The sequence below is a fragment of the Callorhinus ursinus genome, unplaced genomic scaffold (assembly GCF_003265705.2).
Source record: "Callorhinus ursinus isolate GAN/ISIS: 27379988/994484 unplaced genomic scaffold, GSC_fseal_2.0 scaffold3, whole genome shotgun sequence".
Taxonomy (NCBI): domain Eukaryota; kingdom Metazoa; phylum Chordata; class Mammalia; order Carnivora; family Otariidae; genus Callorhinus; species Callorhinus ursinus.
The window spans coordinates 45,124,380-45,149,003 of record NW_027397065.1 but is presented as its reverse complement, the minus strand read 5'-3'; the positions used below and the strand labels follow the sequence as shown (position 1 = coordinate 45,149,003).

Here is a 24,624-nt window from a genome sequence, read left to right as displayed (position 1 = left end):
GAAGGCAGACGCTTAACCAGCTGAGCCACCCAGACACCCTATCTTTAAGAATTTTAAATTAAATCGCAAATCTTTCCCGCACGGAATGCGGATGAAACGACCAACTCATCTTGGTTTGCCTGGGACTGTCCCAGTTTTAAAACTGAGAGTCCTGTGTCCAGGAATCCCCAGCCCACTCAGTCCTGAGCATACTGGGACAGCTGGTCACCCAACATCTGGCCACTATTTGCACAGTGGTTAGGAATGAGCCACTGTGGAGGGTTGATGAATACTGTCAAAGAATAATTTAAAGGCATACAGTTAATTATTAGCATGCTATGTACTTTTGTAGAAAGGGAAACTGGTAACAGATTGATTCATTCCCATCTAAGGCAAAAATAGAATTTCTAAAAGAGGAAAAGGGGAAGGGAGAAGGAAAACCCACAGTCATACTGGGAGCAGTGAACTCCATCTTCTTCAGATAAGTTGCCAATTAGCAAGCAGCTAGCATAGAGGACAAGGTGAGATGTTCTGCCCTTGGGCAGCTTGTTCTCATCAAAGAGAGCATGTTCAATGGTTTATGGATTCCCAAAAGACGCTGCTTACCAGGGAGGGATGCATCAGAGGCAGCCTGCATTCTGGCCACCGTCTCTGTGAGCAGCCACCTCAGCTACAGTGTGTGGGCACCATTTCCTTCATCACGATTGCTGGCTGGAAACTCGAGTACCTTACCATTTTGCTGAGCACAGGATGAAGCCCTTAGGGGTACTTGAGACAGGATCTTTGACCTCAGTAACTTTAGACTCTACTGGGAAACAAGACAAACTGGAGAGTTAGAGGATAATCCAAGGTAAACTATGAACTTGAGGCAGGCTTTCAGTGACCTTGGAGCTCAGAGAAGATTCTAAGGAGTCACATCTCGTGGGAGGAAGAGGAATTGAGCTGAGTCATGACTGGACCCTGGTTTTCCTTGGTTCCACATCAACTCAGCACTTAATCATTTCCTGTGGTCCCCAGGAAACCATGCATTAGAATCACTGGGAAACATAAAAATCCAGAATCCCCGTGGGCCCTGTCCCAGACCTAGAATCAGAATCTCCAGAGTTAGTTCCTGGGAACCTATATTTTTCCAAGTTAAACTTGTGATGCCTGGGCAGCTGGCTCAGCTCCTAGTTCCCCAACCTATGTTATTGGATAACATAGTAAAACCTGACTGATGAGAACTAATTGAGAGGATTGCAAAATTAATTAAAAACTTGAATTATAATGTTTAAATAAGTGCAATTTTGTTATTTTCAATCACACATTGGTTGATGTAGTGTTACCCATGGAGCCCTTGAACAGCCCACATGAATGACAAACTGAAGTGGTTTCCTGTTTTATGGCAGTACTTTGGAGACACTTAAATACATTTTGCTTGCTGGGGCAGTTGAAACATTCCTCCCTGCTCATATTCTGAACTACTTTACCAAATCCTCTTTGCCTCCTTAGGTAATATAAGGGCAAACTTCAGTGAGCCCCTGTATTGTCTGCTACTTGAAACAAAAGCAGAATTGTTTCCTGGGTGTGTTTAGAATCTCTTTATCTAACAAGTAGAGGACACTGAAGAGGTGGATTGATGCATTTTTATTAACTAGACCTCCTGACGTACTGTCCCATCCATAGTTCTCCACTAGAATATAAAGGCTTTATCTTCCTGCTGCACCTAGAATCCCAAACTGGATTTATGACAAGGCAGTTCCTCAATAAATAGTTGTTGAGTGAATGAATACGTCAAATGCTTCATAAATGTTTTTAAATTAACAACCATGCTTAAAGAGAACCTGGCTGATCATGAGCATCATTGGGGGATCGTTTTAAAAATACAAATTCCAAACTCCAGTCCTCACCAGGCAGAAGCTCTAGAGGTGGGACCCAGGTGATTCTGGGACTTACCCAAGTTTGGGAACCAAAGAAAAGCATCTCCTACATCATCCTATCAATTTATCAGATAACACTACCTCTGAGAAGCCTCTCATGATTTCCCTCTCTCTAGCCATGGAATGTGGTGGCCTGGCCTTGGAACCCTAATGGTGCAATGTCATTATTTCTCCAGTGGCACTGTTCTCACTCTGCCTCAGGCCTCAGGAGTTTCTCTTCTGTGTTAACCCATTTAGGTAGAGGGTAAATTCCTTGTGAGCAGGTATTCCATACCTTACAGCATCGCACACGTTGGGTGACCTGAATTTTAGGCAGGAGCCTTACTCCAAGTCATTCGTTTATCGTATTTCTATGATTCAAAGATGTCATTAAAGATGCAATGTTGACTTAATAATGGATTTGTTTCAAGAGAAGAAAACAACCAGCTCCTGAATGTGTCAGACACATTCTCCTGAAGTGTAATGCCACATGACGAGGCTATGAATTATCAGTCTGTCTTTTGCAGCAACCTACCCTGTGTGTTGAGATTACCTTCTGTAAATTCACCTTTAAATCCTGTGGGCAGAAAGAAGGAAATATACTCCTAATATGTCAGCATATCTCAGATAAAGGCAGACAGTGGAATTAATACTTCCAACAGATGGTATGCCATAGCATGTGACAATAATGGCTAGTAATAGCCCCAACAGTCCTTGTTCTGATAGATTCCAGAAAATCTTCTATGTGCTTTAATTCTCCCAACAACCTTACATTTTACAGATGAGGAAACTGAAGCTCATACATTTAATCAGGAAATACCTGGAATTCACAGAATTATAGGCTGGTAAAATAAGAATTCCCTTTAAAGAACATCTGTGTTATGGAAGAGTAAACTGAGGCCAAGTTCAGAGTGTGAATCAGTGGCATAGTTCTGGACCAGAGGAGGGGTGCATACATACACATACGCACAGGTGCATGCACACACAAATGGTTAATCATGGAATATATGAGTTAAGTTCTATTCTCCCATCCCCATAATTCCCATCCATATATTTCACCACCTCCATGACTTTTCTCCCCTATTGTTGCCTCTTTATTTTTCTAGGTAAATTAGTAAAAGGTAAACTGAGACCTTGAAAATGTCCCAAGGAATGGGGGCCACGCTTCTGCTGCACTGTATAAGTCAGTGCCCCTTTGCATGGTGGTGATGTGAGCTAAGACCCTTTAAGCTCCAGTATTCTTGGTGGTTGTGACTTCCTGTGAGCCCCTTACAGGAAGTAGGCGGTAACACACATGCTGGATGCCTCGTTTTCCTCAGAGCTCTAGACTGCCTCAGCCCCACACCAGAGTTTCCTGTCACCCTCACTGAATGTTACTTAGAGCAACAATGGTGGGGGAAGAGCTCTGAGCCTCCCACGTTCAGCCGAGCTGACTGCAAACCTTACCTCCCCTTTCTCTCATGTCTGTGGATTACTCTTGTTAACAGTTGGGCCCCACCTGCTTACAGTTTTAAAAAATAACAACAATAACAGCTTCTTTGGAAGAATAAGAACAACAATAAAACATTCCTAATTAAATAGAAGAGATGTTTGCACGCCCTTCTTTATAGACACTTGATGAACTTCTGGGTTTGTTTTGTTATTGTTGTGGGGTTTTGTTTTGTTTTTGGTTTTTTTTTGGGGGGGTCTATTTCTTTCCCTTTTAGAATAACTTAGATATGCAGATAAAATCTTCCTCTGCTGAAGTTTTGTTTCTTCCTGCCTTGAGTTTAACCCATCACATTCCAATGAGGCAAGAGCAAAAGCTTCAATATTTGGCAAAGGGGAAAATCTCTGAAGACAAACTGTGCTACATGTAATGCATGGATGAATATCACAAAGGTGATGTTGAGCAAAAGAAGCCAGACACTGATTCACTATTTACAGTAGCCACAAGGTGGAAACAGCCCAATGCCCGTCCATTGATGAATGGATAAACAAAATGTGATATGGTCATATGATGGAATATTATTCAGCCATAAAAAGGAAAGAAGTACTGATACACACTACAACTTGGATAAATCTTGAAAACAATATGCCAAGCAAAAGGAGGCAGGCACAAAAGACCACCTCTTATATTATTTCATTTGCCTGAAATGTCTAGAATAGGCAAATCTATAGAGACAGAAAGCATATTAGCCTGACAGGGGTGCAAATAAAACAGAGGTATACTTGGGGAGTAATGGAAATGTTCTAAAATTAGATTGAGTTGCACAACTCTATAAATTTACAAAAATTACTGGATTGTATATTTGAACTGGGAGAATTTCATGGTATGTAAATTACGCTTCAAAAGCTATTTTAAAATCAAATGAACTAATCTGGGATTTTTGATGTCATAAAGATCAACTTTACTTTAGAAATTAAAATAAACTACTGACCCCAAAGGGGAAAAAACTCTAACGCTTGGAAAATCATGTTTTTAAAAGGAGGATTTATAAGCAAATGTTAAAAGAGTCTTTAGTATTTCACTGGATAAATGGTTTACATTTATATCTGAGAAAAGGAAAATAAGACTCTGTTTAGCACTCTTCTGTCCTCACCATGTCCAAGATTCTGCACAGAACACATTGTGGGTAATGTGGGATGCTAACTATAGGCTCAAGATCATATAGTGCTCAAGAAAGATTATAAAGGATTTCTTAAATTTAAAAGAAAATCATGAAATAAAATTACTAAAATAGGGGAGCCTGGGTGGTTCAGTCAGTTAAGCATCTGCCTTCAGCTCAGGTCATGATCCCAGGGTCCTGGGATCGAGCCCCACATCGGGCTCCCTGCTCTGTTGGAAGCCTGCTTCTCCCTCTCCCACGCCCCCTGCTTGTGTTCCCTCTCTCGCTGTGTCTCTCTGTCAAATAAATAAATAAAATCTTAAAAAAAATTACTAAAATACATTCTATGTGAACCAAAAATACTAGGACTGTTTCAGGATATCTTAGAAAAAGAAACATGGTGCCTTTTCTGCATTTCCCTCAATTCTTCCCCTGTTTTCAGGCAGTAGCCCGAGCAGCCCAAACTCACAGCCCTGGGGTAGGGAGAGCATGTCTAAGCAATAGGGGCCTGAAGATTCACATCTCAGCTTCAATTTCTTTTCTTGCCCCAGTTTTATTGTGATATAACTGACATATAGCATTTTATAAGTTTAATGTGTACAATGCAATAATTTGATATATATATTATAATACGTATATTGATATATATATTGCAAAATGATTAATACAGTTTTATTAATATCCATCACTACACATAGTTACAGATTGTTTTCTCCTGTGATGAGAATGTTGAAGATCTACTTTCTTAGCAACTTTCAAATAGAAAACACAATACTGTTAATTATTGTCATCAGGCTGGACCTTACTTCCCAGGTCTTACTTGCCTTATAACTGGAAATTTATACCTTTTGGCCACCTTCATGCAATTCCCCCACCTTCCACCCCCCTCCGATTTTCAAAATAGATCCTTGAAGTCCCAGAAGAGATAAGAGTTTGGCGTGTTTCACATTTATGTGGTAAATTATAGGTTTGACAAGAACGCACAATGATGTAAGGACCAGTTGTCCCCAGCCACCCCCCACCCCTGCTCCCAACACACACACCCCTGCAGGTTTAGGGCCAAGTTAGAGGTAGCAGGTTATATATCTGGGCGAATTTTCTAACATGTAATGCTGTTTTGAGAGAGAGACACTACTAGTCAGGACAATTATAAGTAAGAGCTACATGTTCAGTTGAGTCAATGGAGACAGCATCTGGATGTCTGTAAGAATCACATGGCAAGCTTCTAAACAGCTCAGGAACCAGGGTGGCAGTCCTACAGATTCTAAGTGCGTAGGTAAGAAGTGAAGTACGGTTAACTGTTTGCTGGTTTGGGGTTTTTTTGTTTTGTCTTATTCTGTGCTTCAGGTTCTTCAGGGGATCGTGATAATCAACAAAGTGTGGGGCACAGGGTTATAGGGAGTTAAGCCAGATCCATAGTTCTCAACTGGGGGGGTGATTTTGTCTCCCCAGCGAACACTTGACAGGGTCTCACATCCAGCTGACAGAGGCCAGGGATGCTGCTAAACATCCTGGGATTCTAGGAGTCAAAAACAATTAGCATGGCCATCCGTGCATATTGTTTTCATTTTGTGTAGACAACCCACTCTGGGGGTTGGGGATGGAGGGGCTCGCATTGTTCCAAATCGTATACACTTTGCTCCATATGCTACCAGTATGTGTGGCTCACACATGAGGCTCATGTGTTTCACTGGCCTTCGCTTGTGGCCCTTGCCATGTTGAAATTAAGTAAATAATAGGTTTTGAAAATACTACCGGCACAGATTTACAGTTGGATAGGAACAGAGCGTTGGACATGAAGTACTCAAGACAGAGTCCAGATTTTAAAGTTCCCACCAGGAGTGAATACACTGGCATATGCATTTGCTTGTACTTTTTCCATCAGCGCTGGCAAAACTGTTGCGGGGGGTGTGCCCCAAGTACGTTCTTGGGGCTTTCCCTTCTTTCCACTTCCCTCATGAGACCAGGAACTTATGTTTGTTTGTTATTTTTTTCTCCTTTTGCCCACAGCAAAATCAGCACTTTAGAAAGGGCCTAATACATACATTCCCATTAAAGAACTGCTGAAGCTTCAAGATCAGAAAGCTTTGTGCCCTTGGAGGGGAATGGAGAACTGGCTTCTAACATGTGTTGAGAGGAGGTATCATGGAGCAGTGGAAGGAACATGGGCTTTGCTCTCATGCCACATTCAAGGTTCAAAGCCCAGGTCTGCCACTTCCTAGTTGTGGATTGTGAGAAAGTCACTCCAGCTCTGTGGCACTCAGCGTCCTCGTCAGTAAACTGAGGACACCAAATCTAGATTGCTATGTTGTAGTGAGGGTTGGATAACATCTGTAAGGAGCCTGGTACATGGGGACCCCCAAAAGGGCAGAGCTTATATTTATCTGTCTTTATTCCCTGCTTACACGTCATCACCAGAAGTCTCTGATCTATGGTAGGATGTTGGGAAATATCTGTTGAATGAACAAATGAAATGGTAGCCATTATTGCGGAACGTCTGCTCTGTGCAAAGCTGGCCTATTGTCTCTCCTCCTTTTGCAGACCAGCAAGTGGAGCTGGAGGCATGAGGCTGGTTTCCTGGGATCACTAACCTTCTGTGTTTTCTAACCATTCCAGGGCAAAGAAGGAGCCTTCATGGTACGAGATTCCAGGACCCCGGGAACATATACCGTGTCTGTTTTCACCAAAGCCATCGTAAGGTATGGTGCTAAGTCAGCTCAGCAAAGTGGGGAGAGACACACAGCAACCTCAGACAGTGTAAGAGGCAGAGAGGTCGCTAGAAATGGTGTGCTTTCCCTGATCCCTCTGAGAAAACCAAGGCCAGGAAGATGAAAGACATAACTGAAGTCATTTCGCTGCAAAGTAACAGAGCTGAGTCCAGACGCCAGGTTCTCAGAATTCTAAGTTAGCACCCCCGAGTGCAGAGCTCTAAAGAAAGAAAATACTTGAGCTGTAGTTGATGATTTATAATTTAACCCACAGCTAAAGGGGAAGATACTTTCAACCAAAAGTAGGCGTTTTAGTTCTGGCTCGGCTAATAAAGCTACCTACCATTTATTGAGTCCTTACCATATGCCAGAATGTTATAGACTGTTTCTGATCCTCACAAGCTCTGAAGGCAGGAGTTACTATGCTCCTTCCACATAGGAGAAAACAAGGCTCAAAGAGCTGATGGCACCTCCCTGAGGCAATAGAGCTCAGGTGGTCAAGCCACCATCATGCTCCAGCTGGCTGACTGCAAGACCCTGCTTGTCTGCCCCTCTCTGTCCCTCAGTTTCCTGCTCAGTAAAACGAATGTCTAACAGCCTATCTGGGTCTCAGATTCTCTTCTAATTAAAAAATAAGTAAGAATAAAGCAGTTTGGCAATGAGCAATTTCCAGTAAGATTTAAGAGAAAAGAGAAAAAGAATGATGAAGGCGTCCTCAGGGAACACTTCTTGGAGAATGAGGACATGAGCAAGAGCAGGGTCTGGATGGGTGGTGGAGAAGAAGGGTGCTGCCCAGGGATGGGAAAGAAGATGCACATCACAGAGGGGCCATGCCTCTTCCACGGCTGGGGACAGTGACCTGCAGCTCCATAAGATATTATGGAGAAGGAATGAGAAATAAAGTTTATGCTGAGGGTGTCCAAGACCACCTCCAGATTCAGTGATCCACCTTGAAGACTTACAGGACTCAGCATACAGTCGGTCACACTCAAGGCTAAGATCTATTACAGTGTAAGAGTACAAAGCAAAAACAGCAAAGGGAAAAAACACATGGGGCAAAATCCAGAGGAAGCCAAACATAAGCTTCCAAGAGTCCTCTCCCAGGGGAGTCACACAGGACATGCTTAATTCCTCCTGCAATAAGCTTTGACAACAGGGGTAAAATGGTGTCTACCAGGGAAGCTCACGAGAGACTCGGTGCCTAAGGTTTTCATTGGGGGCTAGTCACCTAGGCACCCTCTGCCTAGCACATAGCAAAATTCCAGAGTCCCAGAAGAAAAGCAGGCATTGAACATAAGTCACAATGCTATACAAACAATTTAGGAACAGGGAGCCATCCTTATCAGTTAAAGAATGGTGAGAGCCCTCCCAAAACCCAGATTCTCAGATGCCAGCCACAGGCCAGCCTTGCAAGCAGGACTTTCCAAAGAGAGCATTCAGAGCTTCTGTGTTAACCCTTTGCTTTGCAAATCACGTAGTACTAAGGGTCCAGAGTGCTCCTTTATCGTCTGCTGACAGTTAGTGAAATCCACAGAGCAGAGGAGGCAAGCATGTAGCACACACAAGACCATTCCCCACTTCATGGCCATAGAAGAAGCATCACCAACCCATCATGGCACTGATTCTAATTGGGTCTAAATGCAGCCTCAGAGTCCTTCCTACTCCAGCACCCAGGGCCACCCTGTCAAGACCGACACACGAGTTGAAATAGACCTGCCATCCTTCTAAGAGGGTAAAAAAACAAAGCTAATAGGAATCTGATACCAGTAGACATTTTTGTGTCTAAATATTGCTTGTTAATAATCACTGCATACATGTTTCATTTGTTTCAGTGAGAACAACCCCTGTATAAAGCACTATCACATCAAAGAAACAAATGACAACCCCAAGCGATACTATGTGGCTGAGAAGTATGTGTTTGACTCCATCCCTCTCCTCATCAATTATCACCAACATAATGGAGGAGGTGCGATCTAAAGGACGAGGCCAGAGGGGAACCCCTGCAGGGGAACTTGGAGAAAAATGACAACCACCCCGCCGGGTTTCTTCATCCCGGACAAGCTGACCATAAATAATAACTAAATCTCCAAATAGAAAAGGATGCCAAATATTTGATCATATTACATATTTCCCATTGGCAAATTCTGTTGTGAGACTCATGGGATTTCACCACCTGCCCATCTGTATTTATCACTCTTGTTGGAGGGGGTGTAATGTCAGTGGCTGGGCTTTGGGATTTGTTTTCCAGGATAAAAATAGCTTTTGTATTGGATTATATTTTTGCTGGTGATGTAACTTGAACAGTTGCTACAGTAAAGCTCTAACCACTGCCTTTCACTTTTTAATCAACCCAGGTCTGGTCACTAGACTCCGGTATCCAGTTTGTTCCTGGAGGCAGAAAGCCCCGGTCACAGCAGGACTGAGATACGGTGGGCAGTGCGGTCGGCAATGTTTTGTGTTTGCACTAACTCACATCCCGAAAGGTCTGGGGCAAATTCTGAATGGACTTCCCATGGACCTAATTCTTCCCCAGACTTAAAATAACCATTATGACAGGTCCACTGGATATCTGCAGATGATGTGCACAAAGGAATATTTACAAAGTGTGTAAGAGAGATATATATAGGAGCACATTTATCCATGTCAAATCAGTGTCCATTGGTTTTACTTAAGAGTTCATCGAGTGTTTATTGAGCACCTATACTGTACACAGCACTCTACTAAATGCTATTCGAAAAAAATATTAGAAAATAATGCCTTAGGACCATATTCCCACCTATCTTCTAGAACTTCTGTATCATCTAGTTTGCTGGGTATGCTCCATTCCAAGGGCTGGAAGCTGGAAGCATTCAGAAGTGTTTGTCTGCATAACACGGTGTTAATTTTTTTTCAGTGCCTTTAGGCAAAGCTTGCATCTCCAGTGCCATAAGCCCTGTTACTCCTTATTATCCTTTGGAACTGCCACCCTCATTTTTTATTATCTGCCTGGACCCTAAAGGCATTTGATTTTCCATCCCCTAGTTTAAACTGTGCTGGTTGAGGAGAAGGCTGGAGTAATTTTCATTTTGTGTCTCCTAGATGGGTGGTTCTCAGACTCCAGAGTACATCTAAGTCATCTGGGATGCTTAGTAATAGTGTTGGCTCCTGGGAGCACCTGGGTGGCACCGTCAGTTAAGCATCCAGCTCTTGATTTCGGTTCAGGTTATGATCTCAGGATCATGAGATCAAGCCCCACATCAGGCTCTGTGCTCAGCGCAGAGACAGTCTGCTTAAGACTGTCTCTCCCCTGCCCCTCCCTCTCCGCCCCCAAAATTAAAAAGGAAAAAAAAAAGAAGAATGTTGGCTCCTGGACACTACCTAACACTTACCAAAACACAATCCCTGATAATGGAATCCTGGAGTCTGCATTTTAAACAAATGCTCTAGGTGATTTTGACCCAGGTGATTAGAGAGTCATACTTTGAGAAATACTGCCATGGGCCCTCCATCCCTAACTAGCACCATATCTGTTACACAACAGGAACTCAGCACTATTTTCTCTTGACTCAAAGAGGCAGAAATTGAGCTGTTTATGGTACTAGGGTCAAGTGCCAGGAAAGGGTAATGCCTCTTTAGCCTCCTTATAAAACTAGGGTAATTCTAATAACTATAGAATCCTAATGTATCCATGCTGGATGGGATCTCAGAGATTATTTTATGAACCCGCTCATCTTGTCAATGTAAAAATTGAGAATCGAATTCCTTTTATTCATTTACTGAACATTTTTGAGAGCCTACCGTGTACCAGACTGTGCTGGCAGGTACCTATGTACCAGACCTCTTGGGATCCTTACGCCCAACCCCTGCTAGGGCCAGACAGAGTGCTGTGGAGGCACTTGGTGGATAAATGAATGCATGAATGAATGATCAGCTCAAATGAAATTTGCTCTGTGTGAAAAATGGCAATAAAATATTTTCAATCAGGAATAGAAAATAGTTGAGACATTACAAGAACCCTTTCATTTATTTTCTTTGATATCTTGATTAATGCCACTTTCCTTCATCCTTCCATATAATCTCCCCCCACATACATTTTTCATGGTTTTAAATGCATATACTATGTTATTATTTGGGGGGAAGATAATAATTTTACCTATTTGCCTAAAGCTGATACTATTTGCCATCTTTGGGTTATATTAACAATAAAGTAACATGCTATCAAGGGCTATATATAGTCTCCTTGTAGCCCTATGCCTCATATCTACTGCTTGCCACCCCTGGAAGACCCTCTCTCTCTTTTCCAGGGAAATGGGTGATTGATCCCTCAGAGCTCACTTTTGTGCAGGAGATTGGCAGTGGGCAGTTTGGGTTGGTGCATCTTGGCTACTGGCTCAACAAGGACAAGGTGGCCATCAAAACCATTCAAGAAGGGGCTATGTCAGAAGAAGACTTCATAGAGGAGGCTGAAGTCATGATGTGAGTAGCCAAAATAAGAGTATGCAAAGATGTCTTGGGGAGGATATTCTGTGCTGTTCTTTACATACCATTTTGATGCCATGTTCACCACTTTGCTCCTCAAATCTAGTGATGGTTTCCAGGGGCATGGAGAATAAAATCAAACGCCTCACCATGGTCTACAAGGCCTGTCATGGTCTTGCCCTGTCTGCTCCCCAGTCTCATCCCCTCCTCATCTCCCCTCTGGTCCACAATGCACCAGCCACAGTGGCCTCCATTCATCCTTGCACATACCATCTGACTTCTCACCATCCTTCAGGTTGTTTTTGTTTTGGAGAGGGAGTGCATTTTTGGGAGACTGAATTTAGATCATCTCACCCTTTGCCTTTTTCCTTCAGGAAACTCTCTCACCCCAAACTGGTCCAGCTGTATGGGGTGTGCCTAGAGCAGGCTCCCATCTGCCTGGTGTTCGAGTTCATGGAGCACGGCTGCCTGTCGGATTACCTGCGCAGCCAGCGGGGGCTCTTTGCTGCAGAAACCCTGCTGGGCATGTGCCTGGATGTGTGTGAGGGCATGGCGTACCTGGAGGAGGCATGTGTCATCCACAGAGACCTGGTAAGAGGATGCAGGGACAACATCTATAGGTCTGGGATGAAGGGCTATGTCCCACTGAAATGTGGAGCTACCCAGACTGGGAATACGTTAATAAATAACAAGTCACAAACCATCTCCCTTCCACTGTCAAATTCTTTCTTCTTCCACCCACTAGGCGATGTCCTAGTAGGACTCAGATCTGGGCTCTAATCCCAGCCTTGTTTCTGACTTGTACCCTCTGAGTCTGAGTTTACATTTTTCCCAAATGAAGCTTATGGCCTCTCCCTAACCTCTCTGTGCGTCAGGTTCCTCTTGGTAAAGTGAGGGAAATGGACAAGCACAGTTTTTCTCAAACTATTATCCAAGGATCTACCACAATCACATTGGAGTGATGCTAAACCATCCTCAGAGTCTCTGGAGGTCAGAGCTCAGCATATTCATTTTAACATATCCCCCTTGGGATTTGAAGGCATATTTCAAATGTGAAAAAAGAGTGGGGTCTTTTATCACTAAGGGCTCTTCCAGCACACAAGTCTGTGGTACTAATTAGGGACTAGGTACTCTTCCTATTGAGGAATAGTTTTAAGAGGATTAGTAACCTCAAAACATTCTTATTTTCATCAAATGGGTGACAGTCTCTTCATATCATCCCTGATGTTAACATTTCCTATGCATCAAGTCACATTAGAGCACATTGTTGGTGAGACAACACCACAGATTTCTCTTCTAATTAGGATCTCAGGAATGAAGCTAAAAGACCAAACTTACTCATCCTGATAAAGGATCACATCTTGACTTTTGAGCTCACTTCTGGACACTAGTGAAGCTTAATTAACATCTGTAAAGCCCTTGTACAGCAGCACATAGAAACCCAGAAGACTGAGATTATAGGATACTCCTTATATTGATTATCCACCACCAGTTTTCCTTTCCTTTTTGTTTGCCTGTCTCCACTCCAGGCTGCCAGAAACTGTCTAGTGGGAGAGAACCAAGTCATCAAGGTGTCTGACTTTGGGATGACAAGGTAATATGGGCATGTGGCGCCAGGAAAGTCTCAGAAGTGGGATTCAGGCCCCCAGAACGTTCAGACATTCTTTCTCCACTCTCTACCCAGGTTCGTCCTTGATGATCAATACACCAGTTCCACAGGCACCAAGTTCCCGGTGAAGTGGGCATCCCCGGAAGTCTTCTCCTTCAGCCGCTATAGCAGCAAGTCAGATGTGTGGTCATTTGGTGAGTATCATCCTGGCCCCACCCCCACATGATCAAGGACTGCCAAGCAGCTGTTTTATTTGTCAAATCCAGGCAACTCTACTTGCCCAGGACTGGGTGGTGAGGGCACCCCACTGATAGACTGTGTGTGATAATGGCTCTGAAAACTATGAAGAGGTCCTCATTTTTGCATTTGTTCTTTGGGATCTTTGAAAGCATATTTTGTTCAACAGTATTTTCCCGCACGTACCCCTCAATAAATATTTTACTCATTTATTCAGCAACAATTTATCGAGCCTCTACTATAAGCCAGGGTTAATCTAGGTGCTTACAATGCAGGGGTGCATAGGATAGAAAAGACTCCTATTCTCTTGGAGGCAAATTTTAGGGGGAGACAGATAACAATCACATAAACAAGTTAATAGATATGTACATAAGACAAAGTCACGTAGTGATAAGTAAGTGCTATGAATAAAACAAAACAGTTAATGGAATAGAAAGTGACTGGGATGGAGAGTCCATTTTAAATAGCATGGTCTGGGAGGCCTCTCCAAGGAGGTGACCCTTGATCTGAATGTTGAGAGAGAGTCATCCCCACTTGAGGATCCAGGGAAGATTTGGTGTCTCTGACCAAAAAACCAGCAAGTATAAAAATTTGGTGCATCCAGAGAAAAGAGGGGCACTGTCTTGGTGAGAGAACATTAGACAATGAAGTTGGCAGTCCATGATAAGGAATTAGACTTTCTGATGAGCGCAAATGGGCATAAATGAAAGGCAGAATGAATGATGTTGGTGTGGCAGAAAGTACTAGCCATTCTTGCTGGATTTGTCATATCCTCCTAAGCCATAGTTTGTGTGTGCTAAACTATACACAAAGACATGCCAAACAACCTCTGATTTGGACTATAAGAAGGGTTATACTTTGGAAAGGAATGAGTTGGAGTTTGATTTTGCCAGGTGTATTGACTTAAGAGTAGAAATCAGGGAAAAGCTAATTAGATCTCTTCAGAGAACTAGTTTTGAAGTTTCCCCCAGTATTTTAGAAGAGCCAATTTCTATAACCGAGTGGTTTGCAAATTTCTAGTTCTTCTAAGCTGTTCCTTAAAACAGCTTCCCTATTTGACAGACCCAGCTAAGATTTTGTTATTCAAATTTAAGTTACAGAATGAACTTGGAAGAAATAAAACTGCACCAGAACAATCTCAGAAGATTCTATTTTCCCCCAAGTCCATATATAATGAGGAAAGGTATGGCTGACATGTGGCCACTCCCTATGGGTGATGCAGCCAGTCACACTGCACCAAGCCCGGTGTCCCATATGGAGATGTTTGCACCCATGGCCACTTTGTCACATTCACCTGCCAACTCTGCATGAGGCTTATTCTGCCAAAGGTTGTCAGCTTGGGAATTTTCTGTTGCATCATAAAATTAGAGTGTTGAGCTCCAGTCCATCCCTGCCTAGGATATACCCCCTGAAGGGTCCGAAAATGAGACTGACTAATGGAAGAAGGGTAGAGAGGGCGAGATAACATGAGTGGCAAGCCTGAGAAACAGAAACCTGGATGGACTGAGAGCTTGATGCCTGCCTCGAGGCCATTGAACTTTGTCATGCATTTTAAGGTTTTTGCCCTAATTAACTGTGCTATTTTAAGCAAGTCAAGCAATCTTTTTTGGGCCTCACTCAGTTTCCAATCAATGCATTACAAGGTTTGCATGAAAGCAAATGTTTTCATAATCGAGCTTTGGGCAGCAGGCCTCAGTTTTCCAAGGAAACGAAATCTCAATTTCTAAAGAAATTCTGGCAACTTGCGGAGCTAAATAGTCTTATTTACAGGCAGTTTCCAAATTTCTAAAACTGCAGAGGCACCTGTGAGGATCCCTTAGAAATCCTGATCCAGAGGTCTGGGCCATGGCCCAGGATCTGCCATTTGAACAAAATTCTGAGGTGATTTTTATTCAGTTGTTTTGGGAATCATACTTTGGAAAACCCTGCCCTAAGAATCCTTGAAATATGCTTTGAAAACCACTGAAATAGGTGATCTGCAAGCTCTCTTCCCACTCTTGACATCCTATGAATATATTAGTACATAATAAAATTGGGTGTGACATTTCTGCTAAAGACAGAAGAGGAAAGGGGATTAAATCACAGGTCAAAAATAGACAACCCGGAGATGTGTTTTTGCTCTGTCTACACAGTATTTTTAAAAATCAAGTTGAGTTTCTATTTCTAAACTCTCAATTTATGACTTCTTTTTAAAAAAATCAGAGAATGTGGCAATCCCAAACCCTCATCCCCATGCGCCCTATGGTGGCTGGAGCTAAATCACAGCTATTCTCTGAAGACAGAACTCGACCCCCAGTTCTCCACAGTCCCCCTAGTCTCCATTATGGCACATCTCATCCACTCTATCCATTTACATGATGTGTAGACATTTTGAGTTTACATCCCCTGCAACTTTTAGTAGTAACATTTGAGTTAGATACAAAAAAGGGCTGAGCTTGGGCGCCTGGGTGGCTCAGTCGTTAAGCGTCTGCCTTCGGCTCAGGTCATGATCTCAGGGTCCTGGGATCGAGTCCCACATCGGGCTCCTTGCTCTGCAGGAAGCCTGCTTCTCCCTCTCCCACTTCCCCTGCTTGTGTTCCTGCTCTCGCTGTCTCTCTGTCAAATAAATAAATAAAATCTTTTAAAAAAAAAAAAAAAAAGGGCTGAGCTTGAAAGTTCCTCACCACTAGGAAGATTGGGAAATCTCTGTTCTTTAGAAATAGTACAGGCCTAAGAAGCCTCAGGTGGTTTGGTATTGTCCTCCCTGAAGGTAGGGACTTGAATCTGAATGTCAAGGAATCTGCAATTTCTTGATGTAGGCTTATTTGTTTGTTTGTTATTCATCATTCGCTGTGCTGCACTCACCATTTCTTGTAGGTGTGCTGATGTGGGAAGTCTTCAGTGAAGGCAAAATCCCGTATGAAAACCGAAGCAACTCAGAAGTGGTAGAAGACATCACTACTGGATTTCGCTTATACAAGCCCCGGCTGGCCTCTGTGAATATCTACCAGATCATGAGTCATTGCTGGAAAGAGGTCAGTAAAGGAAGTGGTTTCCCCCTACATTGTAATCTATAACTTTAGGGTCTGTTCCCTTCCCTGGAGAAAGAAACCCTCTTAGAGGATGAGGAAGCAGGGGTGACGAAAGTAGATTAGCAAGCAAGTGGCTTTGAGCGTCTACTAATGAAAGAGTTTGCCCATCCCTAAAAGAGCTGGCAGCGACCTTAAATATTATTTGATCTGCAGTAGAATGTCACAAGCCATCAACACACTGTTAGAGAGGAAGAGAGGGTGAGATAGCATTATAGCATTATACAGAATAGTTTCACTGCCCTAAAATCCACTGTTTCACCTATTTACAATTCCCTCCTTCTCCCCAAAACCCTGGCAACTATTGATCTTCTTATTGTTCAAGTTTTACCTTTCCCAGAGTGTTATATGTTGGAATCATATGATACATAGCCTTTTCAGATTGGCTTCTTTCACTTAGAACTATGCATTTAGTTATGCATTTAAGATTCTTCCATGTCCTGGGCACCTGGGTGGCTCAGTTGGTTAAGCGACTGCCTTTGGCTCAGGTCAGGATCCTGGAGTCCTGGGATCGAGGGGAGCCTGCTTCTCCCTCTGACCCCCTCCCCTCTCATGCTGTTTCTCTCTCTCTCTCTCTCTCTCTCTAATAAATAAATAAATAAAATCTTAAAAAAAAAAAAAAGATTCTTCCATGTCCTTTCATGGCTTGATAGCTCATTTCTTTTTATCACTGAATAGTATTCCATTGTATGGATGTACCACAGTTTGGCTATTCATTCACCTACAGAGAGAGGGACATCTTGATCTCTTGCAGTTTGGGGCAATTATGAACAAAGCTACTATAAATATCCATGTGTAGGTTTTTGTATGAACATAAATTTTCAGCTCAACTGGGAGTAGTATGATTGCTGGATCATATGATAACAATACATTGGCTTTGTAAGAAACTGTCAGACTCTCTTCTAAAAGTGGCTGTACCATTTTGCATTCCCACCAGCAATGAGAATTCCTGTTGTTCCACATCCTCACGAGCATTTAATGTTTTAACCATTCTAATAGGTGTATATTGGTAACTCATTGTTTTCATTTGCAGTTCCCTAATGACATATGATGTGGAGCATCTTTTCAAATGTTTATTTGCCATTTGTGTATCTTCTTTAATGAGGTGTCTGTTGAGATCTTTTGCCCATTTTTTAATTGGATTATTTGTTTTCTTGCTTTTGAGTTTGAAAAGGTCTTTGCATATTTTGGATATAAGTCCTTTATCAGATATGTGTTTTGAAAATATTTTCTCCCAGCCTATGGTTTGTCTTTTCTTTCCCTTAACAGTGTCTTTTACAGAGCAGACATTTTAAATTTTAACAAAGCTCAACATCAATTTTTTTCTTTTATTAATCAGGCTTTTGGTGTTGTACCTAAAAACCTATTACTGAACCCAGTAATTTTCTCCTATATTATCTTCTAGACGTTTTCTAAGTTTTGCATTTTACATTTGGGTCTCTGATCCATTTTGAGTTAGTTTTTGTGAGGGGTATAAGGTCTGTGTCTAGAGTCATTATACTGCATGTGACATCCAGTTGTTCCAGCACTGTTGTTGAAAAGACTACCCATTCTCCACTGAATGACTTTCGCTCCTTTTGCAAAGGTCAGTTGACTGTATTTGTGAGAATCTATTTCTGGGCACTCAACTCTGTTCCATTGATCTCTTTGTTAATCCCTTCACCAATACCATACTGCCTTTGTTACTCTAGCTTCACAGTGAGTCTTGAAGTTGGGCAGTGTCAGTCCTCCAACTTTGCTCTTCTTCAGCATTGTGTTGGCTATTCTGAGTCTTCTGCCTTTCCATGTAAAAACTTCAAAGTCAGTTTGTCAATATCTACAAAATAACTTTCTGGGATTCTGATTGTGATTGTTTTGAATCTGTAGATCCAGTTGAGGAGAAATGACATCTTAATAATAATATAAAGTCTTCCCATCCTTAAACATGAAATGTCCCCATTTATTTAGATCATCTCTGATTTCTTTCTTTTAAAATTCTATATTTTTCCTAATGTAGGTCCTATACATATTTTGTGAGATTTATACCTAAGTATTTTCTTTTTTGATGTTATTTAGCACTTATTTTATGATGTATTTTTTAAAAAAATTTTATGTATTTATTTGTCCGAGAGAGAAAGTGAGCACAAACAGAGGGAGTGGCAGGCAGAGGGAGAAACAGGCTTCCCGCTGAGCAGGAAGCACGATGTTGCACTTGATCCAGGACCCCAGGATCATGACCTGAGCCGAAGGCAGACGCTTAACCGACTGAGCCACCCAGGCACCCCTTTATGATGTATTTTTAATACATGATTTTATTTAATTCTCACAACCATCTTATGAGGTAGATACTCTTATTATCCCCATTTTACAGACAACAAAACTGACGTTCAAACAAGTTAAGTAACCTGCTCAAAGTCACACAGTTAATGAGTGGAAAAGCTTAGATTCAAAAGCCGGCCATATGATCCCAGAATCCCTGCTATTAACAATTAAGACACAGTGGCCTCGAACAATACATGTGGAAGCATATTTAAAAATCAGCAGAGGGCTATTGAATTCTGGGTGGCTTTGGGATTAACTATGACACATAAGTACAAGGAACTCACAGAGTCCTTTTCTTCCCTCTCTAGAAACCAGAAGACCGGCCACCTTTCTGCAGACTCTTGAGTCAACTGGCTGAACTTGCAGAATCAGGACTTTAGCAGAGACTCAGCACCAGGCCACGGGCTGCGGATCCTCAAAGGGGGAAGCAAATTCTCTCTTCATAGAGCATTAAAAGCTGCCACCAGCCCAGAATTCCCTGGAGGCAGACCCTGAGAGAGGCGGGCGTCTCAGCCCCTGACCTGGGAGAGAGGCCCGAGCAGCAGCCTCTTATCTTGTGCGGTTCGCAAACCTCAACGTGACAGCTTTCAGGCACCATTTCTTGCACTTCTTAGAGAAAAGAAGAGACATGGTAGGGCTGTGGATTATTATTTTTATCATTGTTTCAAACATGGATCTAAAGTGTATGGTCGAGGGATTTTCACTTGGCCCGGTAATACAGAATCCTAGGATGTGGGGCAAGAGGAATGAGGAGTGGGGCTCTTTTTCAAGAACTGGTGAGTTAATTAAGGTCAGAAAGAGGAAGCTCAGCCGCTGGGATTCTGTTAGCCACAGCTTCCTGCCGTAGAGGATGATGGGACAGGCGCTCATAGTTGAGTCCAGATAGGCTGAGAAGCCCCTTTAGGAGGTTTTATTCATCGAGCACACTGCCACCTCCCTCCTTGAAGGGAGGTGATGGACTGGGGTGAACAATTCCGATCCCATGGTTGGATCTAGCGTCTGGACAGAAAGAGGGCATCAGATGGTGGGGAGCCAACTCGTACAGAGAAAGGCCTTAGGTTGTTACCACTCCAAGGCCCACCTTCAGTACCAAGCCGGGCTGGTGACTGTGCCTCCCCTTCTGCACAGATTGCTTCTGCGGGCATCCGGGGAGAAGATGATTGCTTCTGGACACCGACTCTGACTGAGGCTCCACCCTCAGTTTTTCTGGCCTCTGGGATTAGTCCCCTCTCTGCACTCTTCCACCCTCACCAGCAGAGGGCAGCATTGCGTTGGGCAGTGTGGCCTTGCAGAGACCTGGAAGCTGGTTTAGGCCCTAGAGATTTGCAACGTGAAGGCTGAGGCTTCAAGTCTCCTGAAAGTCTAGGAGAGGAACGAGGGGTCTGTTCTCACTCAAACCATCTGGATGGAAAGTGAGTCAAGCACTGAATGGGGTGCTTCCAAGATGCACAAGGCAGCCTACTGTTGATGGAGCGCTGAAATATGCAAAGTGAATATGTACTGAACTACAGGCCTTACGTGCAGAGTTTCGTTTCATCCTGAGTTCACACCACCCCCGTGAGAATGTATTCTTATTCCCATTTTACAGATGATGGAACTGAGGCTTTAAAAAGCCAAGACAGCTTGCCAAAGTGACAGAGCTAGGAAATGTAAAGCCCACGTCTGTCTGCTGCCAATGCCGTTTCTTTATTTCTATTCAACACTTCCTTCTACTGAGGATGAAAGGGGTTGCAGAGGAGATAAATACAGCTGGGGGAAAGACATAGAAAGCCAATAAAGAAGTCAACCACCAAGTGATGTTTCTTCCGCATAGGCCACTATCGTTGGCCATGTAGCCCTCCAACTTGGAATAGGATCTTCTTTTTCTCATCTGTCTTCCACCTTTGTTAGAGTTAATGACTTTGGAGTTACTCGGTTAATTAACCCTCTGATTCACCCACCCCTCCAGAGTCATGTTACATGAAGCCATTTATAGGTGAGCTTCAAAGCAGTTTTGAAAGATCCGCCTGCAGGTGTATAAATGCTTCCTTTAATTATCATTTCGACTTTGAGCCAGCTGCAGTATTCTTGGGCACTTTGTGGAGAAGGGTAATCCCTGATGTAAAAGAGATTTCATTTTCCTACAGTGTTCACATAAAACTTTTAGAGAGATTATTAGATGGTGTTACAATTAACTCTTTCTAAATCGTGTGATATTTTGACCAGCTGGAGATTCAGATGCATAACTTGTAACTATAATTATTGTGAAACTGGTTGCCTTAAGATAAAACTCTATCATTCAGAAGATGATCTTACTCAACATATCCAAAATCATCCCTGTTTACTCTCTGGTATTTTGTACATTCTCTTGTGGAACCCTTAATTAGAGATGATTTCTGGAGCATCCAGCCTGAAGGAAAACATCAAAATTGGCTGATTTCTGTGGTCTGGTTTCAAAAACTGCCCCTTGCATGGTGTTATTGTGTTCAAGCTCAGATTCCCTGGGGCCTTCACTGAACATGTTAACTCCCCAGTGTCCTATCCTGCAAAATGGGCTTCCTGCCTGTTTTTTTCTACCCCTCTCACATTTTGAAAATGGTACCATGTGTTCACAGGGAATTCCCTTATGCAAAGTTTTGGTTCTAGGTGCATTTTATAGATTTTGCATTTTGTACCTTTTGAGAACTATTTATACTTGGATGTATTGAATATTTATTCATTTACAGTAATTGCTAGTATTCATAATAAAAATGTTACAAATATCTCTAACCATTTATAAAGCGCACTTAGTTAAAGGACAGATCTAGCAAATAAAGCTGTACATTTTAATAAATACAGTATATATGACCTGGGTTCCATATTTGCCCAAATGTCAAACAACCAAAAATTTTCCTTAAATAAAAATGATTACACGGCTTCATGTTCCGCAAACAAGTAAAGACTATATATCATTCAACATTTGTTCAACAAGTAAATGTCAAATGCTTCCTGTGTTCCTATGATACACTCTGATGAGAGCTATGGAAACAAAGATGAAAAAAGCAGTCTTTACTTTTTAGAAACTCTAGGTAAGTCATAAAAAAAAAAGCAGACATATAAACAAGTAAAATTATAATCTGGCAATTAGAGCAAGAACAGAAATGTAGTCAAAGAGGAGAAGAGCTCAGAAAAAGTGATGGAATCTCTCAGGGGAAGGGGGATATCAGGAAAATCTTTCTAAAACCTTGCTACTCAAAGTGTGGTCCCTGGACCGTCAACAGCAATATGACCAGCTTATGAGAAATCTGAATTCTCTGACTTCACCCTGAGATTCACTGAATGGGAATCTGCATTTTCGCAACATCCACAGGTGATCATCAGCACATTAAAGTTTGAGAAGTACCGTCATAGAGGATATAATGTCCAACTGTGTTTTGAAGATGAATTATGGGTTTGTTTGGTTTTTTAGGAAGTAAGTGGGCAGAAATAAGAGAAATACTTTCCAGGTAGAGAGAGAGAGGAAATAGAATGTATGGGGAAGCTATTATCAGTTTATCCTCGCTGGAGTGTAAGTTGTGGGGTGGGCGTGAGGTGTTGGCAAGGGTAAGGATAATAGAAGGGGTTAGGCAAATTGAAAACAGAAGTTGTAAACCTAGATAAGGAACATTTTTTTTTTTTTAAGATTTTGTTTATTTATTTGACAGAGAGAGACACAGCGAGAGAGGGAACACAAGCAGGGGAGTGGGAGAGGGAGAAGCAGGCTTCCCGCTGAGCAGGGAGCCCCGATGCTGGGCTCGATCCCAGGATGCTGGGATCGTGACCTGAGCCGAAGGCAGACGCTTAACGACTGAGCCATCCAGGCACCCCAAGGAGCATATTTTAAAAGACAAGAAATGTGGGAACTCTACCTATAGATAGAAAAGATGTTATCGAGCAAGGAGAGAAGGTTAAATCTGTGTTTAAAAATACATCCTGGGGCGCCTGGGTGGCTCAGTTGGTTAAGCGTCTGCCTTCAGCTCAGGTATGATCCCAGGGTCCTGGGATTGAGCCCCGCATCGGGCTCCCTGCTCCGCGGGAGTCCTGCTTCTCCCTCTCCCACTCCCCCTGCTTGTGTTCCCTCTCTCGCTGTTTCTCTCTCTGTCAAATAAATAAGTAAAATCTTAAAAAAAAAAAAAATGCATCGTGCAGCAGCATAGTGAGTAGATTTGAGAGAGGAACGCTGATGGAAAAGAAGCCAATGTGAAGATGATTTTTTGCCTTGTTCCGAGTACCAGATTATTGTTCATACTCATTCACTGTCATCTGCTGTGTGGGTGCCATGTAGAAATTGTAATTCGGAGTTCTTGAGTCACAGTTGGACAGCGATGAATAGCTGTCCCCCTTCCTCTTAAAATCCCAGTGGAATAAAGATGGGCTTGTATTTGGGGTGTGCTGAGCTCTCCCAGTACCTTTTAGTTCACCACAGGCCCACGTCCATGGCAGGATCCAGTTCATGCACCAGAGGACCGTTAGGCACAAGTGAGAACGCCCGTGGCTTCTGCACAGTCCTTTGAGGGACTCGCCTTTGGGCTTGACTCCCACTGGGAAATGACCCGGATATGAAACTCCTAAAGCAGTTGGATGAGCAGCTCTGCTCCTCAGAGTATTTATCTTGCAGACCCTACCTACTCGCCCTGGAATCTTCCAACATACAAGTCCACCACCTTGAGGAAGAGACGGAACATAATCCATTCAGCAAGATTTGGGCAGTGTGTATTTGTGTGTGTGTGTGTCTTCAATGACTTTGAGACTCTCTCCAAGTTGGCTTGTGGGATCACAGAATCACACAGTAACTGTTAGAAGGAGTTTTAGAGATCATTTCTTTACTTCATAAATAGTAGTTACCGATTCGCCTGACATTGCCTGGCATTGTGTCGGGTGTATAAGATGAATAAGATATCTTATCAGTTAGAGACCAAACTCTTCAAAATTAAGACAATTCAAGGAGGATTTATTTATGAAAGGGAAAGGATTATTTAAAAGAGTGTGGGTCAGGTTTAGGAGAGCCACAGAAAGTAGTACGGAGGAAAATAACAGCCAAGGAGCAGTTACCTCCTGGGGGCCTGAAGAGACAGGAGTCTCTTCTCCTGTCTCTGTCTCTTCTCCTCACTCTGTCTCAAAGGAAACAGAGTGCTCATTTGAATGTGAAAGCAGTCACTCAGAGAAGGTTGCCTTGAAAGGAGAGGACCTTTAGTAAGGAAGCCCAAGGCAACATCACAAAGAGGAAGCCAATGACCCCACTCTCTTCCCTTACCCCATCAACTGCTGGGGCCTCTTGTTGGCCAAACCAACTGGAAGCCGGAGGATGAGGAAACTGTAGCAGGGCAGTCCACAAAGGTAAGTCCCCAGGGGAGAGAGCAGGGCGCAAAGAGTGGAGTGGGTTTGGAGAAAGCAAAGATATCTAGTATGGACACCAGCCTTCCCATAAGAAGCCCTCATGCTGCTAAAAAAAGTCCAACACATAAACAAATACAGTTAATGCTCATTATTTACAGCTTCTATACATGCAGATTTGCCTACTAGTTGAAATTTATTGGTAACTCCCAAATCAGTCCTTTCCCAGTCATCGATGGCATGCCCAGGCGGGTGCAGTGACAACTGTGAGTTGCCCTACCCACACATCGCCAGCTGAGGTGGAACAAGGTGGTGCTCTGCCTTCTCATTTCAGCTCTCATTCTGTAAACAAGTATCCTTTTCGAGGTCTATTTAGTGCCATGTTTTGCACTTGGGTACTTTCTGTTGGTCATTTTGCTATTTAAAATGGTCCTTAAGCACAGAGCT

General features: G+C 42.8%; 1 protein-coding gene across 3 annotated transcripts in view; it reads left to right on the top strand.

Moving 5' to 3' along the window:
• ITK (IL2 inducible T cell kinase) overlaps nucleotides 1-21,740 on the top strand; it is a 63,143-nt gene extending 41,403 nt beyond the window's left edge. For all 3 annotated transcript variants that reach the window (XM_025867151.2, XM_025867150.2, XM_073890542.1), the window contains 9 exons: nucleotides 7,082-7,164; nucleotides 9,006-9,139; nucleotides 9,528-9,602; nucleotides 11,457-11,628; nucleotides 12,006-12,222; nucleotides 13,161-13,225; nucleotides 13,316-13,434; nucleotides 16,334-16,491; nucleotides 19,155-21,740. In XM_025867151.2, coding sequence (XP_025722936.1) covers nucleotides 7,082-7,164; nucleotides 9,006-9,139; nucleotides 9,528-9,602; nucleotides 11,457-11,628; nucleotides 12,006-12,222; nucleotides 13,161-13,225; nucleotides 13,316-13,434; nucleotides 16,334-16,491; nucleotides 19,155-19,226 — 1,095 coding nt within the window. In that variant the 3' untranslated portion in view covers nucleotides 19,227-21,740. The remainder of the gene's footprint in view (nucleotides 1-7,081; nucleotides 7,165-9,005; nucleotides 9,140-9,527; nucleotides 9,603-11,456; nucleotides 11,629-12,005; nucleotides 12,223-13,160; nucleotides 13,226-13,315; nucleotides 13,435-16,333; nucleotides 16,492-19,154) is intronic.
• The last annotated feature ends 2,884 nt before the right edge of the window (nucleotides 21,741-24,624 follow it).